General features: G+C 43.9%; 1 protein-coding gene across 6 annotated transcripts in view; it reads right to left on the minus strand.

Moving 5' to 3' along the window:
- Nucleotides 1-17927, minus strand: part of LOC113007498 (titin-like) — a 175484-nt gene that overhangs the window by 68484 nt on the left and 89073 nt on the right. For 3 of the 6 annotated variants that reach the window (XM_026144120.1, XM_026144123.1, XM_026144119.1), the window contains 33 exons: nt 17175-17462; nt 16545-16841; nt 16268-16454; nt 16038-16153; nt 15611-15910; nt 15155-15454; nt 14944-15049; nt 14567-14763; nt 14105-14413; nt 13727-14005; nt 13203-13502; nt 12592-12894; nt 12299-12495; nt 12040-12223; nt 11326-11628; nt 8635-8934; nt 8166-8284; nt 7862-8039; nt 7447-7731; nt 6936-7229; nt 6503-6802; nt 5793-5974; nt 5334-5463; nt 4993-5183; nt 4304-4733; nt 3664-3969; nt 3251-3432; nt 2910-3039; nt 2577-2728; nt 2350-2497; nt 1325-1490; nt 787-938; nt 31-327 (listed from right to left, as the gene is read on the minus strand). In XM_026144120.1, coding sequence (XP_025999905.1) covers nt 31-327; nt 787-938; nt 1325-1490; nt 2350-2497; nt 2577-2728; nt 2910-3039; nt 3251-3432; nt 3664-3969; nt 4304-4733; nt 4993-5183; nt 5334-5463; nt 5793-5974; nt 6503-6802; nt 6936-7229; nt 7447-7731; nt 7862-8039; nt 8166-8284; nt 8635-8934; nt 11326-11628; nt 12040-12223; nt 12299-12495; nt 12592-12894; nt 13203-13502; nt 13727-14005; nt 14105-14413; nt 14567-14763; nt 14944-15049; nt 15155-15454; nt 15611-15910; nt 16038-16153; nt 16268-16454; nt 16545-16841; nt 17175-17462 — 7608 coding nt within the window. Of the gene's footprint in view, nt 1-30; nt 328-786; nt 939-1324; nt 1491-2349; nt 2498-2576; nt 2729-2909; nt 3040-3250; nt 3433-3663; nt 3970-4303; nt 4734-4992; nt 5184-5333; nt 5464-5792; nt 5975-6502; nt 6803-6935; nt 7230-7446; nt 7732-7861; nt 8040-8165; nt 8285-8634; nt 8935-11325; nt 11629-12039; nt 12496-12591; nt 12895-13202; nt 13503-13726; nt 14006-14104; nt 14414-14566; nt 14764-14943; nt 15050-15154; nt 15455-15610; nt 15911-16037; nt 16154-16267; nt 16455-16544; nt 16842-17174; nt 17463-17927 lie in introns of all 6 variants that reach the window. The other 3 variants (XM_026144122.1, XM_026144121.1, XM_026144118.1) reach the window with 1 other exon arrangement.

Genomic DNA, 17927 nt, shown 5'->3' on the forward strand with positions numbered 1-17927 from the left:
ATATATTTGCGGTGTGTTTTGTGATTGTACCGAGCACGTTGAGCCTCATCTCCTTGGAGGCCTTGCCAAGGCTGTTGGAAGCCACCAGCGTGTACAGGCCTGTGTCGGGACGTTTGCCCTGCTGGATGAGCAGTGTGCAGCTGTCGTCCGAAACAATCTTATTTATATGCTCGTCGTACTGAACCTCCACCTTCGCGTCGGACTTGTGGGGCGGAGCCTTGTACCAGGTGAGTGTAGGGAATGGACAGCCACGAATTTGGGCCACAATGCTAATGTCGGAGCCCTGCTCCACCTCCATGAACTCATTCAGCTCGATGGATGGAGCACCTGGAGGACGAAATAAAGGATTTGACAGTTATTTGCTTTTTAATTGCATTTTGGCAGCTTGTCTTTCTAGGTGGAAATCTAACACTGACGAAAGTAAATATGGGCAATACTCAAGGTAATGTCCATAAAATATTGGGCTTTGTTTATTTTATGAAAGGTACTGATAGTCATTACATACTGCTGTTGGGACACTGTAACTTGAGGTTAAAAAGGACATAATTTACAAACAGAACATCCAGCTCTGCATCCATCACATTTCACAGGTTAGCACCCATAAAATGACAAATATGACTAAAGTACTGAAGTGTACTGTTACTACACAGTGTAACTGCATATGTGCAGAGGTGCACGTTATGTAGGGTTTTAAGTGACAATATAAGGAGCTGTTGAACGGACTCAATACTGAACTGAAAATCAAACTCTGCAGCTCCACTGCCCATTTTATTAAATTTCTCTTACAGCTCTGGTCCTGGATGATGATTGGTCCAGCAGTAGATGAAGGTCGGCTGGGTCCGACTTCATTGTAAGCCATCACCCTGAACTCATACTCATCTCCCTCTGTAAGGTCCTCCACTTTAAAGCTGGTGGTGTCCACATCTCTCCTGTTGCACCTGGATGTAGCACAACATGGAGTTACAGCCAAAGCCAACACAACAGCAGCTCGAAAAAGTAAAGATGAGTCTCTATTGGCTTACAAAGAAAAAAAAAATCTTCCAGACCTGGGGCGCCTCTGTCAGTGCGCCCCAGGGCAGCTGTGGCTACAATGTAGCTTGCCATCGCCAGTGTGTGAATGTGTGTGTGAATGGGTGGATGACTGGATATGTAAAGCGCTTTGGGGTCCTTAGGGACTAGAAAAACGCTATACAAATGCAGGCCATTTACCATTTACCATTTAACAGATTTAGGTCTGTAGTCAGAAAGTCAGAGTAAGTCCATACCACATGTTCTCAAATCGAGTCTCAGCAGAAACCAAGAGAGCAGATGTGTGAAGTTTTACCTCCTCCAGGACTCCTTCTGGGTGCCACTGCTGTCCCAGCAGAGGAGATCCACGCTGTAGTGGGTTACAGGTGAACCACCATCGTTCTTTGGAGCCTTCCAGGTCAGAGTTACTGTGCCCTTCCTGACGCTCTGGATCTTCAACCTTGTTGGAGGATCGGGAGGATCTGCAGACATTACAGACTGGTGTCAGATCACAAGCAGCCACGATGTACATAACACTTGTTTCATCAGGAGTAACGCTGCTGCTGATGAATGTCATTTCTGTCGTGATTTGATCAAATTCAGGATATACCCTTTTCTTCTATGATATAGTGCTCAAGATTTATTTTATTGATTTCAGTTGTGTCTGAAAAGTTAGTCTTGTTATCACATAACTAGTGTGTGGGTTAAAATTGAGTTTAGAGTCAGTCTAAACCAGGGGTGCCAAACTCAAATACACAGTGGGCCAAAATTCAAAACTGGAACAAAGTCGCGGGCTGACGTTAATATTTATTGAAATATATTTAATCCTCCAGATATAAGAATGAATCTTTTCTTTTGGACTCAAACACGCTTTGCTGAAAAACTGAATATGGAACAAGCAAAGCTTAATACTAAACAATATATATATTAGCTGTATGATACCAGCAGGCCAGCTCTGATAGTAATTTGGTATGGCTTCGTGGGCCAAATGTAAGTAGGCTGCCAGAGTTTGACACCTATGGTCTACACTATAAAATCAAATTACAGTGTACAGAAGCAATATTAATTTGTTCAGCAACACTTTGTTAGATGTTTGTTAAGGTCACATTGCTGTGAATAGTGCGCTTTTTCTGTGTATGTCTGACAGTATCATCTGCACATGCTCTGAACATCACGATACAAAAGTAGAAAACAGATAAGATAGTTTGGTTTATATTGGATTTGCACACTGTGTACAAACGGTAAGGTATTATGCTATACTAAAGGTTTCTGTGTATAAAACCCATCTGTTTAGATGAGCCAGAGCAGGAAACAATAGATGATAATAAAAATCGAACGTACGGATTGGATCTCTGGCCTTGGTCCTTTGAATGCTTGCGATGTAGGGGCCAAACCCAAAGCGGTTCTCAGCACGTACACGGAAAAAGTACTCCTGGCCTTCATTCAGATCTGGCACCACCAGAGACTGAGCAGCGCAGGCCGGGTTTACCTGGAAGAACAAGATCAGCGTCAAATACATGGGAGCAAAACAGTGTATAGCTTAATGTGCGTTATTCTGCAGGCTGTACCTTGGTCCATGCTTTTCCCTCTGCTGTTTTCTTTTCAATAAAGTAGCTCTTAACCCTCTCTCCTCCATCACACTCTGGGGGTTTCCAGGTGAGTCTGCATGTTCCCCTGGTCACGTCACTAATCTTCAGGTCTCTGGGAGGTCCGGGCAGGTCTGCCGGGTAACAATCAGTCAAAGACAGAGAGACTCAATGTTTTTTGGCATATTTTAAACTGCTAATTGGACATAATTAACTTAATTAACATATCCTTCTTTAATTTGTATATTTACTTCTATTGTAGTCATTACACACTTTGTAGCACCCTGCCAGGTGTGTCAGTGTGAAAAGCCTTACCGAGGACGCTGACTCTGACTTTGACCACTCTGTGTCCAGCAGGGCTCTCTGCGTTGATAATGTATCTGCCACTGTGGTTTAGTTTGCAGGCTGGGATCACAATCACTGAGGTTGTGTCGGTGGAATGGATCTGCGACAAGAATTTCACCCTCTCCTTAACACATTCAGCACTAACTTGGCTGAGCCATAATTCAGATTGCAAACCATAAAAACAGTAAAGTTTTTGTCTTCTAAGATTATCAGGGCTGAATAATCTTTCAAACCCTTCTTTAGAGGAATGAGCTGAATATATTTTAAAATATTAAAATATGTCATTTGGACAGAATATATGGACGTCTGACCTCTGAGTCAATCGGCAGAGTGTGTAGATCGTTCTTTTTCTCAGTCTCAGCCGTTCCATCGAAAGTCCAGGTGACTTTGGGGACGGGTCGGCCGGTGATGGTGGCAGGAATCTTAATGGTCGTTCCTGCTCTACAGTTTAGCAGGTCGTGAGCAGTCACATCGAGAGTCACCGTTGGCTCAACTGGAGAGAAAAAACATCGGAGGAATACATGCCTTCCTTGAGTTCATGACACACATGGCACACTGTCCTGTTTGATCCTGTCCTTAATGTAAGCTCTGCTTTTAAATCGGTATTGAATTATGCTGCACAAATCAGAATGAGAATATTAAACCTCTGGTGAAAATGAAAACATGTCTGTTATGTCCAGGTCTGTATTAAACAGAGGTTCTTATCTGTGTTTGTATCTCTTACTCAGGATGTCCTGAACCAGGATGTCACCAGTCCTAGCAGGCTCTGAGTTTCCAGCAGAGTTCACCGCGTAAATCTTGAACTTGCACTTCTTGCCTTCCTTCAGGTCAGGTACAGTGATTTCAGTGGAGGGGTGGAGCTTATCAGCAGGATTCACTCTCCTCCAATCAGGAGAGCCCTCCTCATGAACCTCTATAATGTAACCCTTGATTGGGCTCCCGCCATCTTTGTCCGGTGGGGTCCAGGTTAGAGTGACGCTGTTCTTGGTCTTGTCTTTAATTTCAGGATTTCCAGGTATGCTTGGAGGGTCTACGGAAGAAGAACGGAGGGGTCAGGCTGTCTAACTTGACTTTTTTATTTTACCTAATAATCCAATGTGCACATTTTGAACCTGAAGTGCTGTCTATCACCTAGAATGGTTTCGTGTGAGTTACCTAGTCTTGGAGATTTTAGCCATTGGTGTGTCTGCGTCCTTTCATTATTACAGAATGAAAAGGGAACTTTGGTTTTACTCATATGAAATCATCTAAATTAGAGCGCAAAAAAATAACCCAAAAATATAAAGCAGTGTTTTTATCCAAATCTCTGTCTTCCAGTCTAAATCTGAATCATGGATTAACAAAGCTGCTCTGGGGTCACTCACTGCATGGATCCACAGCAAAGCGGCACTCTGTGGCCTCGCTGGGCGGTCCAACACCAGCAGCATTGCAGGCTGAAATCCTGAACTGGTACTCTGTTCCTTCTATGAGCTTCAGCACGGTGTACTGCAGGCCTTTCACTGCCGGTTTGGTGACTGGAGCTCGGTTGACACGACCCCAGTACACAGCACCACGTTCCCTCTTCTCCAGCCAATATCCCTGGATGGTGGAACCACCGTTGTCCAGAGGGGGATCCCAAGTCACGGTCATTGTGGTCGCTGTAGCAGCAATAATTTTTGCATTACGTGGAGGTCCAGGAAGACCAAATGGATCCCGCAGCTGGACTTTCTCTGAGTCGCAGCCATCACTGACGCCATATTTGTTTTCAGCTTTGATCCTGAACTGGTAGCTACCATTCAAGTCCAGTTTGTACACCTGAAGAAGCAGGACACATTTTGTTCTTGATCAGGCATTAAGGATGAATAGCTGTTTGTGTAGGACTATTTTGATAATAATAACATTTCTAATAAAAACAGAAACGTTTCTTATTTGATTACTGGAATAGTTTTTAATGTTTTGACTTGTGTATTTGTCTGTAGACAAACTGCTTTTATCGTTAATACAACAAAATGATTCATTATTATTCATTTTGAATAAGTCTGTGTAGCATCCATGCTCTGCAGCCAAGTCTTACCCCATATCTCCTGTCAATGAGGTTGATGGTGAGAACATCAAAGTCAGACTTTTTCTTGCTTGCATCTCTGCGCTCAACAATGTAGTTAGTAATCTCGCTTCCTCCATTGTCTTCTGGAGCGTCCCAGGTCAGGTAGCACGAGTCTGCTTTGATGTCTGAGACCACGATGTTCCGTGGAGGAAGAGGACGGTCTGAAAATGCAGTGTTAAATTCATGTACAGCTCAGCAATTCGGGATGAAAAATAATGTTTAAATACTGCATATTTAACGTGAAACATTGGAAAAGATGCCGTGTTAAACACAAGCCATTAAAATTATACAAACAGAATTTTAGGTTTTACCGAGGATCTCGACTTTGATGATCTGCTGAGCTTTCCCGTGGCAGTTTTCAGCAACCAGCTTGTAGCTGCCTTTGTCCTGCCTTATGGTTTCTGGGATGGCGATCTTCGTCCTTATGGTTGTCCGGTCCACCTGAAGATAAAACAACTTAATTTGTTGAGGATCTAACTATTTCTAAAATCCAGAGTGTGAAGGGTCAGAGATCCGTTCATCCTCTGTAAAGCAGGATTTTGCTTTTATATTAACTGTGCCAATGATGAAACAGTAAAAAATGTTCTCCATTACTCCAACATTCAACATGACAAATAGATACAAAGGAACAACAGTGTGGCTTAAATTCATTCGTCACACAAAAACATAGGCAAACGTACATGCATAAGTAAATAAATGTGGGAACTTCTTCCTGTGAAACCAGTAGCTCCACTGAATAATAATACCATAAAACTAAAACTAGTTCTGACCTCCTCAGTCTCCATCGTCATCTTCTCCTCATCGGTCTTCTCGATCACGACGTCATCCTTCATCCACTGCAGTGTCGGCAGAGGAAGTCCCCTCACTTCTGCTGGGATGTCGATGGCGGCGCCTTTCCTCACATTGATGGCGTTGCTCTTGATGAATTTCAAGATTGTAATGCTGGGAGCAACTTTGGCCAACAAAATTGGGAAATTGTGTCAAATCTTTATCAGCCTGACAAAAGTAAAGTATCATCATAACCTTTAGGCCCTTTCACATCAGATATGGCATGTGTTGCACTGACTGCTAACTAAAGCCAAGGGCCCAAAATTTGTGGGGCCTCTGCTTGGAAGTCTGTTTTTTGCAGCCACTCTACGTGTACTATAAACGTGCCTGCTTATCATTTCAAAACATCTCGTTGATTTGAAATCCTCTACGAGAGTTCGTGTTGTATTATGCTCAAATATTTCATAAAACATGCATCACTTATTCATAAAGAAGAAAGCTTTGTAACTATCCCGACTAGTGAAGAGTGTGTCCTTTCCACAACACTGCCTTCCTCCTGAGGTCCGCAGAGCTGTTGAAGGCTTAAAGGCTCGAACTCAAGCGCACAGAATCTTTTCCTTCATATTGTGCTTGAACTTTGCGCAGCTATACGCTTTATTTCTATTGGTTTTGCACATGTGAATGTGATAGGACCTTAAGACTTTGAACATACTCTCATCATCCTGGATCTTGACGGTGATTCTTTTGGATGGATCTCCTTCTCCAACCTCGTTCACGGCTTTGACACGGAAGTCATACTCCTGGTTCTCCGACAGGTTCTCAATGGTTCCACAGCACTCAGTGAAGATCTTGCGGTTGGCCACTTCAAACTCGGTGCTGTCAGACCTCATCTTCTCCACATAGTATCCTCTGATGGGGCTGCCACCATCAGTGCGAGGAGGCTGCCAGGCCAGAGTGATGGTGTTCTTGCTTCTGTTGGTGTAGTGCAGTTTCTCTGGGGCAGATGGTGTACCTGCAACATTTTGAAAGAATTTAGCCATCACTGAAAAAATTGGATCATCAGGCCACTGAATTTTTCATCAGGCTTAATTAATGCCCTAAAGTGTGAGCTAACAGCAGCATCAAGACATATTTGGTAAGCTCACCTTTTGGATCCTCAGCTAAGATGGGACCCAGGTCTGCTGGAAGTCCATCACCATACTTGTTCCTGGCAATGACTCTGAAATCATACTGCTCGCCAGCCAGCAGGCCTTGGACATCACACTTGCAGGATGCAGTCTCAATGGGCTGGCGGAAGAGCTTCATATTGGCATCCTTCTTTAGCACCTCATAACCAATGATATCGCTGCCACCATTATCCACGGGGTCAGACCAGGTGAGGACGATGTTCTTCTTGGTAACTGTAACAGCCTTCAAGTCAACCACCGGCCCAGGAACATCTGCAGGAACCAGGAAAAATATTTCATGTGAACATAACAGTTTTTATCACATAATTTAGATTTCAACAGTAAAGTCTGATCTGAAGTCAGTTCTATCGTTCCCTTCAAAGACCACAACGTGCTTCTGGATTGCAAAAGAAAAAAATGCACATTTGTGTTCTGAGTTCAAAAAGCAAGTTTATTAGTCCTAAAATAACTGAATTTATGTAACACTAACCCATAACATCCACTCTTGTCTCGGCGGTCTTGCTCCCACTGCTGTTGGTGCCGGTGATCTGGTACTTTCCGTGATCTGCCCTCACAGCCTTCTTGATGAACAATGTACTGTTCTTCCCCACGGTCTCCACAATCATCCTCTCTTTGTCGATTTCAGCCTCATCTTTGGCCCATTTTACCTCCGGCTGGGGTCGACCACGGACCACAGCAGGAAGCCTCAGAGACTCGCCGGCCCTAATCATGACGCCGTTCTTCACAGAGTCATCGAAATCCACAACAGGAGATTCTGCAGGACACAAGCCGTTAATCAGAACTGGAAAGCCATCTGTTTTGTGAGGCACAGTTATAAACACTGTCCCACATTAAAAATGCATATGTAAAAGTGCATCTTGCCCCTGTAATAGAACTTCTGGTACCTTGGGGCTCTTTGACGGTAACGGGTTCAGTAACACCAGGAGCTCCTGGGCCTGCGTCATTGACTGCAAGAACCCGGATATAATAATCTGCTCCCTCAGTGAGGCCGGTCACAGTGTACGTCAGCTCTTTACACCTGAACTCGGTGCTGCGGCTCCAGTCTTTCTCTCCGGCCAGAACCTGTGACAAGAGCACAAGAGTTTGACCACGTCCACATCCATGATTCTTAAGAAAGACCCACAGTTGGAGATTTACTGATTATTAAATGTGTAATTCAAGGAGGTTACTTCACAGAGTTTTTCAGACCTTCTCAACGTGGTATCCCAGGATGTCTCCACCACCATTGTACAGCGGGGGCTTCCACGCCACAACAACAGAGTCCTTCCCGGTGTCCACGATCCATGGAATTGGTGGACCAGGAGGCACTGAGTGGAAGAGTGGAACAATGATAGGCTGCACTTGGTCTTTACTGTTACACAATCAAGTTCTTCCTTCAGCAGCATATATGCAGTTTTCTCTATTTATGAGAAATGTGTCATTCATAATTTTGATAATTAAAAAGACTAAAATAATTTCTTGTCGATGAAGATTTTGAAGATTTAATAAAGTTTGCAGGACAACTTTTGAAACATCTTTATCGGTCATAAGAATGTGTTAACTTTACTCATCTCAGGTGTGATGACTAGAAAGAAGTAGATCAAACCAAAAAATCTGATGCTACACTTAAGAAAATGTGAGCTTTCTCTTTGAAGTTCTCTTTTGGTATTGCACTCACGGATTTCATCCATGGCGACAATGCGATCGGTCGGATCACTGAAGGGCCCGGGGCCAGCCAGATTCTCAGCACAGACCCTGAAGATGTAGGTCAAGCCCTCCATCAGGCCAGTCACCTTCACCTCGAGAGAGTTGAGGAGGGCTCGGTTGACTCTGGTCCAGTGTTTGCTGTTCACCTCCTTCCTCTCGATCCAGTAACCCAGGATGGGGCTTCCATTGTCCTTTGGCTCATGCCAGGAGATGTGCGCGGTGCTTGCCGTCACCTCGTGGACTCTGGGAGTGTTGGGAGCATCAGGAGGACCTGAGCACAAAGGAGAATATAGGTGACTTTATATTTAACGGTCTTTGCACATTTGACGAACACAGGGAAGAGATGTCTTCATTGTTACCTTCACAATATGGCCATAAGGTTGTGCCATATTGTGCCAGAGTCAAACAATGTTGCTGGTTGTATAAAGAAAAACAACTGCTTTAACATATCATTTGTTTTAACAGAAACTAAAAGTCAGTTTATGTCAATCATGTTAAATTGTTTCCATATTTTTTAACTTCACTATAACCTGTAACTGATCATTAAAAATTGAATTAATGAGTATTTTAAGGATGTATTTAACTTTTAGTATTTAAAAATGGATAATGTGAAATATTGTCTGGATGCACACTCAGTCATCCAGCTAGTAAATCCCAAAAGGTTGATTCTGTTCACCTGGATTTTTTCAGTGCGAGAAACGTTTCATCATCATCAGGTGACCTGAGGTCTCCAACCTTATAAACAGCACATTTGTACAATGACTGAAACCAGCACCAATGGACTGTGATCAGTTTATGATCATTAATATGCATTGACAATCGATCAACAACCACTGATCAACAGCCACTGATCCATGGCCATGAGTCCCATTCACAGAGAGCTGGGGAATGGCTGCAATCACAGCATGTAAGATGGTGACAGATGGACACTTACACCCTGGATTTTGTTGAGAAGGTGAGAGATGCCATCATGGAGGCAGATCAAACCATGGTCTCGTATGATGTTACATCTCTTCACTTGTGTGCCAGTCACTGAAGCACCGGAGGTAGTTCATAAGAGATTACAGGATGACCCCAACCTCAGCAACAGGATCAATCTCAGCATCGACCAAGTGTGTTTGTGATAGGTTTGTCTAGCACAGACCTATTGCTGGTACGAGACAATTCTACTACAACAGCAAAAACAAGTCACCAGAGCTCTTTGTATGATGACGTGCACGAGGGAGATGCCCGAGACGAGCGTTTATATATTTCTAAGCATAAATGACAATCCAACAATATAAACCTAAGAGTTTGCTTTTGGAACTGTGTCTTCATTCCACCTACTTCACATACAAGAGTCAGTGCTACAGGCAGAAACATGGGTGTGCCATGGGCTCCCAGTTTCACCCATCGTGGCCAATTTGTACATGGAAGAAGTGGAAAAGAGGGCTTTGCTATCCTACCCTGGAACACCACCAAGCCATTGGTTCAGGTATGTGGATGACACCTGGGTGACAATCAAATCTCAGGACTTTCCCCATTTCACAGATCACATTAACTCGGTGGACCGACACATCAAATTCACCAGGGAGGATATGAACAGTGGCAGGTTAGCCTTCTTAGACTGTGAGATTTCCATCAGTAATGGGGGACATCTAAAAGCTGACGTGTACCGTAAACCTGCACATACGGATCAGTATCTAAGGTTTGACTCTCATCATCCACTGGAGCACAAACTGGGCGTCATCAGGACGCTACAACACAGAGCGAACACCATCCCCACTGACACAGCAGCCAGGGAGGCAGAAGAACATCAAGAAGGCCCTGAGTAAGTGTGGTTATCCCAGCTGGACTTTTGTCAAAGAAAGCTCCAGCCGATCCAGGAGAGAAGGACAACCGTTTAGGAGGAGGCCATTTACTTAAAAGGGAAAGACCATCTCTGAATCGAGGAGGGGCCTAAGTGTCCATCTGTCTCCATCTTACAATGCTGTGATTGCAGCCATTCCTCAACTCTCTGTGAGTGGGACTCATGGCCATGGATCAATGGTTGTTCAATGATCATGTCAAATTGTATATTAATGATCAGTGAACTGACCTCCCAGCCCATTGTTCCTTCAGTGGGCTGGTTTCAGTCATTATGCAAATGTACTGTTTATAAGATTGAGACCTGCAGTCAGCTGAGACTGAAGACGTCACCTGGATGAGTGACAAAATGTTTCTCCCGCTGAAATGTCCAGATGAACAGAATCAACCTTTGCGGAACGGAAAAAATTACCTATAATTGAAAGCACAAAATGTTGAATACATGAAATAATTAAAAATAAAAGCTAAACAGATTTATAAATAACACACTGATTTTATTTACATACTGCATAGATGCTTATTTTCATATGTGACATAGAACATGTTTTAAAGAAATACCAGTAACTGCAGTAATTCAGACATTTTTGCATCTGTTAATAAATGCAAATTATTCTTACAAAATATAAAGAATCAATTTTAAGAAATTTGTGTATTTTTTATATTTTTAAAGTCCAAAATACGTTATTGTGACACCGTTAAATTACCACTAAATTACATTAAAAAAAGGAGGTATAATTACTTTTGAAGTTTGTTTGTTTTTTTACAGCTGATTGTTATCAGTCATCACAGTCTTTATTATTTTTATGCTTTTACTCACTGAACTGGTTCTTGGCGACGAGTGGTTCGGAGATGCACGGTGGACCACAGCCATACTTGTTTTCAGCAGTGACTCTGAAGATGTACTCCTTCCCTTCGATGAGCTTGGTGACGGGGCAGCTGGTGCCCTTCAGGGTAGAAGTGACGGTGATCCAGCCAGTCTCGTCCTTCTTGTTGTCTTTCTTCTCCAGAATGTAGTTCAGGATCTCGCTGCCACCATCATCCTCAGGAGGCTCCCAGTTACAGATGACCGACGTGTTCCTGATCTCATCAAAGGTGAAGTTAATCGGAGCACCAGGTTTGTCTGCAATACAAGACAGTCAAGCCAATGTTTAATCTCAATGGCATTTTGGAAATGAATAATTGTTTAACTCTGCTAGCGGCTCTGTAGTAAACATGTTTGCCTAATCAAGATTGTTGAGGTTTTCTCTTTGATATTGCACTCCCTACCTGAAAAGTGGTTTGAGCCGACTGTTGTTAAGAATTGGTTCTATAAGAAAAAAATCTGAACTGAAGTCAATTTCTGAATCAAACTTGGGAGAAGAAAGAATCCCAGGTAGGCTTATGTCAGAAACACTGTGCCAAAGTTAAATATGTGGATCTGTTGTGATTCCTTGCATATAATGGAGAAGCTCACAGACGCTTTTAACTGTGTGAATATACCAGTTATGAAATCTAATCATGTGGCCTCCAGTTAATCGGTAAACTTTATTACCTAGGACGTTGACGACGCAGGAAGCGGTGGCAACACCATGTGTGTTTTCCACCTTGATAGTGAAGCTGCCGTGATCGGTTCTGACGGCATCACGGATCATCAGTGCAGATTGTCCCTTCTTGGTCTGGTCTATACCCAGACGCTCACGCAGGGGAGTCACAAACTCCTCCTCTGGTTCTGGAACCTGCAGCAAGAAATCAGAAAGGTTGAAACACTTGAAACATTCAGGACTTTCAGATGTCTCAGTGAAGACACAAACCTTGGCTTTGGTCTTCTTCTTCTTGATAACAGGAATGAACTTCTTGGTGGGCTCTTTGGTGACATCCTCATCATTTCTCAGCCAGGTGACTTTGGGATATGGGGAGCCAGAGATGTAGGCGTCAATGCAGATTTCCTCACCTTTCTTGATGCAGAGCCCAGATTGAACACGGGCGTGCAGGGTGACCTTGGGTTTTTCTGCAAGGAATGAACGATTTTGACATGTTAGCTCCAACATAAATACACATTTACTTGTGACAGTCACTGATGTTAGCGCATTTGACTTTCACACACCAACAGGGTCTGCAGCCTTGATGGGCTGTGAGCTGCGTGACGGCTCGCTGACTCCGGCAGCATTCTCAGCTCTGACCCTGAACTGGTACTCCATGTCCTCCTTTAGGCCCATCACCACGTAGGAGAAACCAGGGACCAGGCTTGGTGTGACCCTCTCGTAGCGGTCGCCGTCCTTCTCGATCTTCTCTATGATGTAGCCCTGGATGGGACAGCCGCCATCGTAGTCTGGAGCCTTCCAGGTGACTGTGATGGACTTGGACGTTGGGTCATGAGCCTCCACTTGGATGGGTGGGTCTGGTTTCTCTGTGCAATCAATATTAACAACAGAGTCAATGTCTGATGTTTTGATGTTCCAGTTGTTTATGCCTCATATTTTAGGAGTTACACTTGATCTGCTTGGACCCCCTGTCAGTTGTCCTGTATCAGAATCACCTGACTAAATCGGTCCTCATTTTTGTATTGACGGGACAGTTTATGAAGATCATTTCACTTGCAGCATAGTTTGGAAAGTATTCATGTGCTTTTTCAGACTAAACTTTATCTGAAATGGTAATGTTAATGCTCAAAGCAATAAAACAGATTTTAGTTGTTGAACATAAAATGAAACTTACGTTTTATTTCCTCTATAATGACCGGGTTTTGTAACTCCAGATATTGTCCCGCTCCGACCTTGTTGACAGCTTTCACCCTGAAGTAGTACTCACAGTTGACAAAGAGATCTTTGACAGTACTTGTTAGGACATTTTCTCCTGACATAACAGGCATGTAAGTCTTTTTGGACGCTTCACGGCGCTCCAGGGTATAGCTGACAATGGGGGTGCCGCCATCATCCTCTGGAGCTTCCCAGCTGACCTTGCAGCTGTTCTTGGTGACGTCACTGGAGGTGATAGTTTTACACTGACCAGGGAGTCCTACACGGTTTGGGAAAGAAGCAAAACTGTTTAAGAAGATTGCTGCAGAGTGTCTGTGTCTGATAGTGAATAGTGAGTCTGCTTGAGGACTTTTAGACTAAGAATGGATCTAAATCCAAACTTGGAAATTGTTGGTGGTAAACTTTAAATTTGGTTTGCAGAGGACACCATCGCTGAACGGCATATTAACAGCGTTATATGTCCTAAGCATCGAATCGCCTTACCGATGACTTTGACATTGACGGTTCCAGTGGCAGTTCCCAGACTGTTTTCCAGAGTGATGGCATAGGCGCCAGCATCACCGCGGCTGCACTTGAGCAGCTCCAGGTGGGCGCTGTTCATCTCCACTGTCAGGGAGAGCCGGTCACCGGCCTTACACTCCACAGTGTCCTTCTGCCAAACCATCTTGGGTGTCGGGATTGCCCTGTAGGGAATATTCAGGTGCAGCTTCTCACCTTCAACCACTATCACGTCCTTTGCTTCCAAATCCATGGTTGGAGCACCTTGTGAGAAGAACACAGGATTATTACTTAGATTTGTATTATCGGTGCTTTATGTTCACTTCTTCTGAAGTTCTAAAGTTGAATTCCGTCCTTGCTTACAGTCAGGATCTTTGGTGGCGACCTTATCAGAGACATCAGAGGGATCACTGACTCCGACAGAGTTGATGGCCCGAACCCTAATGACATACTTTTTCTCAGGTTTGATTCCATCATCTATCCTGAAATTTAGCTCCTTGATGGGTCTGCTGTTGACCCTGAGCCACTTTAGTTCTGGACGGGCTTCTGCCACCTCCACATGGTACCCAGTGACAGGACAACCCCCGTCCTTGACCGGAGGCTTCCAGGTGACATTGATGTGCTCCCTGCTGGCATCAGGGATGACCACTTCAAGTGGAGGTGATGGTGCACCTGGAGAGGAAGGAGGTTTCATGCATTTATCTGCAGAAAGTCAACAACTTTTTGTCCTTATTTTATTATTGTTGGGGTTATTTTGGGGGGATATCCCTGCTTAAATACACTGAGCACCAAAAGAATAAAGAAATACAGTTAAAAGTATCTTACTGGTTGGATCTTCAATGGTGAGAATCACGGTGGGTTCACTTGGATCTCCAACTCCAGCCTCGTTCTCAGCTCTGACCTGGAACTGCACTTCTGAACCTTCATCAACATCCGTTACCTTGAACTGAGTCTTTCTGTCCGGAGTTTTGCAGCACTTCAGCCAGCGAGTTCCCACCTTTTCTTTCTTCTCAATCACATACCTGTTAGGCAGATGGTGTTTGTCAAGTACAGCTCTTGAACAGTATGAGATAAACCACGTCTTTTGTCTCACTTTAGAGTTCTCTTACTGAAAGCCTGAATGCGCTGCTTTATGGAAAAACCCACCAAAAAGTGTCCTATAATTGTTCTCGTCTGAATGGCTTTACAGCAGTTTGTCTTACTTTGTTATTGGTCTTCCACCATCGCTATTGGGAGGTTCCCACTTCAGCTCCACGTGTCTCTTGGTGACTTCCACCACTGTCAGTGCATAAGGAGGTCCAGGAGTTGCTGGAGAAAAAGTGAAAAGCATTAACACGTAGAGATAGTGGTTCCTTGGGTTTCACAAAGAAGTAAATTAAAAGGGGAAGACCAATGCTGACTTAAAAAACTCACTAAAAGTGTCCTTGGCAAGAACGGCATCCTCCAGCTCGCAAAATTCACCCATCCCAACGGCATTCTCTGCAGCAACCCGGAACACATACAGCGATCCTTCGTTGAGAGGGGTAACCGTATACTTCTGTTCCTTGACGGTGGTATCGACAGTCTGCCACGCCTTCCGCCTCACGTCCCTCTTTTCAACCACGTAGTTGGTGATGGGTGAGCCGCCATCACTGCTGGGAGGCTGCCACTTTAGGTCTGCGTTAATTTTGGTGATGTTCGCCACCTCCAGCCACTGAGGAGCTGATGGAGGATCTATTGAAGCAAACACAAAGACTTTTACTTTAAAAAATTAAATTCAAGGTCGTATGGTTTTCCAAATGAAAACAACTCTTGATAGCTTATATTTTATAGTCTATAACCTCTACAGACATCATTTGCTGCCCACTGCTCACACTGGTATCAACTTACAGAGTCTCTCCTTGCAGACCACGGGGTCGCTGGGCTCACTGGGCTCGCTCTCACCAGCCTTATTGACGGCCCTGACTCTGAAAGAGTATTCTTGCTTTTCTATTAGACCCTTCAGCTGATGCTCAGTCTGAGGAACATCCTCTGCAATCTTGATCCATTCCTCGCTTCCAGCCTTCTGGAACTCAATGATGTAGCCTTCAATCTTAGCCCCACCATCGTGCTCTGGACGAGTCCATCCTAACAGGGCTGAGGTCTTGGCAATGTCCCTGATGACAGGTTTACCAGGAGCCCATGGAGGATCTGAAGAAGAGTTATATGAATACTTTTATTTCCTGATCTTTGTGCTGTGCTTTGCAATAAGGAAATTATAATCTTGATACCACAACATCTGACTCAGCCTAAGTAGATTGACTGACATGTGACATACCAATAGGATCTTTGATGAGGATGGGATCAGTCTCTGCACTTGGGTTTCCAGGTCCAGCTAGATTTTCAGCCAGAACACGGAAGCGGTACTTCTTCTTGGCGGTGAGACCCTTTACCCTGCAGCCCAAAATTCAAAGTTAGAAACATGCTTGACAAAAAAATGGTCCACACTGTTAGCTGAAGGACTTTCACCATCACTCCTGCCACTTGTACCTTCAGGTACTTAGTTACCTGAATGTTGTGTCCGTGATGGGTAGTTTGTTACATCTGATCCACTTGTCACTCTCCGGATCTAACTTCTCAATCCAGTATCCAGTGATGGGGCTACCGCCATCCTCGTCAGGCTCTAACCAGGTCAGAGTGACAGCGTCCTTGGCGATGTCAGAGGGAGTGATTCTGGTTGGGGGACCCGGAGGATCTGAAACAGATGAAAAATAAAAGGATTTATCTACGGTTCACCTGCACAGGCTGGAAATAAATCACCGGAGAGTAGTATAAAACAACGTACCGAAGGAATACTTGGCAGTGATTGGCACATGCTCTGCAGGTTCACCAATGCCATACTGGTTCTCAGCACTGACCCTGAAAATGTACTCTTTCAATGCTGTGAGCTTGGTGGCCTTGAAGGTGGTGTGCTTCACCGTGGCTGACAGCTTGACCCACTCCTCCTTGTCAGTCTGACGACTTTCCACAATGTAGTTGGTGATGGGAGACCCACCATCATCTCTGGGAGGGTTCCAGGCCAGGACGCAGGATTCGTTGGTGATTTCAGAGATATCTAAAGCAGCTGGAGGGCCCGGTTTATCTAAAGAGGAGGGGCCAAAATTAAAATCATAACCAAGATAATGGTAATGCAAGACATCTGGAGGTGCCACAACTGCTTAGCAGGCTCGGCGATATAGGATAACCCTATAAAATGGTCTGTCCAGTATGTTATGCTAAGATTATTTTCATATCTTTAATCAAAAAAGGAGATGCTTTTCCCATTTTCTGACTAACTTAAAATCACCTGGTAGCATGAAAATCCTGTAGCTGTAAGGAACTCTAGGATTTCTACAGTAAAGGAAGTTTACTCTCATGTTTTCATTGCCATCACAGCTATCATTTGTCTTCTACGATAAGAAATCAGCTTTTGTACCCAGGATGTTGACATCAATAGTGGCAGTGGCTCGTCCACAGGCATTGACTGCCTCAATGATGTAGGTGGCGGTGTCTCCTCTGGTGGTGTTGTCAATGGAAACCTTCGAGTGTCCTGGCTGGCTGTCGATGGCAATGCGGTTATCAGCCCGCAGGACCACGTCTGCTTTGGTCCACTTCACCCGGGGATCGGGCTTCCCTTTCACATCTGCAGGAAGCTCAATCTTGCTGCCAGCTCTGGTGGTTAATCCAGCCAGCAACTTCACATCGAGCTGGATCTCAGGAGGTTCTGTAGGAATTTTTAAACATAGTCACAGTTGTCCCAACTTCATTACTGTGTTTCATTTCAATTTGTGCTTCTATAAATATATGTTCATTTCAGTTTCCCCTCGATAACTCACAACTGTCCAATATTTAATTTTACATGCAATAACCCAAACTGTAAATACATAACACCATTTATTTATGTATTTAATTCCTCTTTTCCCCAGATTTGTATATTTGTACATTAAATATATATATTTTTTCCTTTTTTCTAAATACTGTTCATGCAAAACTGTGTATTCTCGGCAGATATGTGCCATACTGCATTTTATTTGGCTGAACTATATATAATTTTGCTTATTTAAGCCAATTAGTTATAAAATTGTTCTGCTTTAACAAATGAATTTCCACCTTTTGGAGAAATGAAATGTGTCTTATATTATATTATCACAACTATGCCTGAAACCTTGATGGTAATATCCTTAAAATC

This window comes from Astatotilapia calliptera, chromosome 16, assembly GCF_900246225.1.
Source record: "Astatotilapia calliptera chromosome 16, fAstCal1.2, whole genome shotgun sequence".
NCBI lineage: Eukaryota > Metazoa > Chordata > Actinopteri > Cichliformes > Cichlidae > Astatotilapia > Astatotilapia calliptera.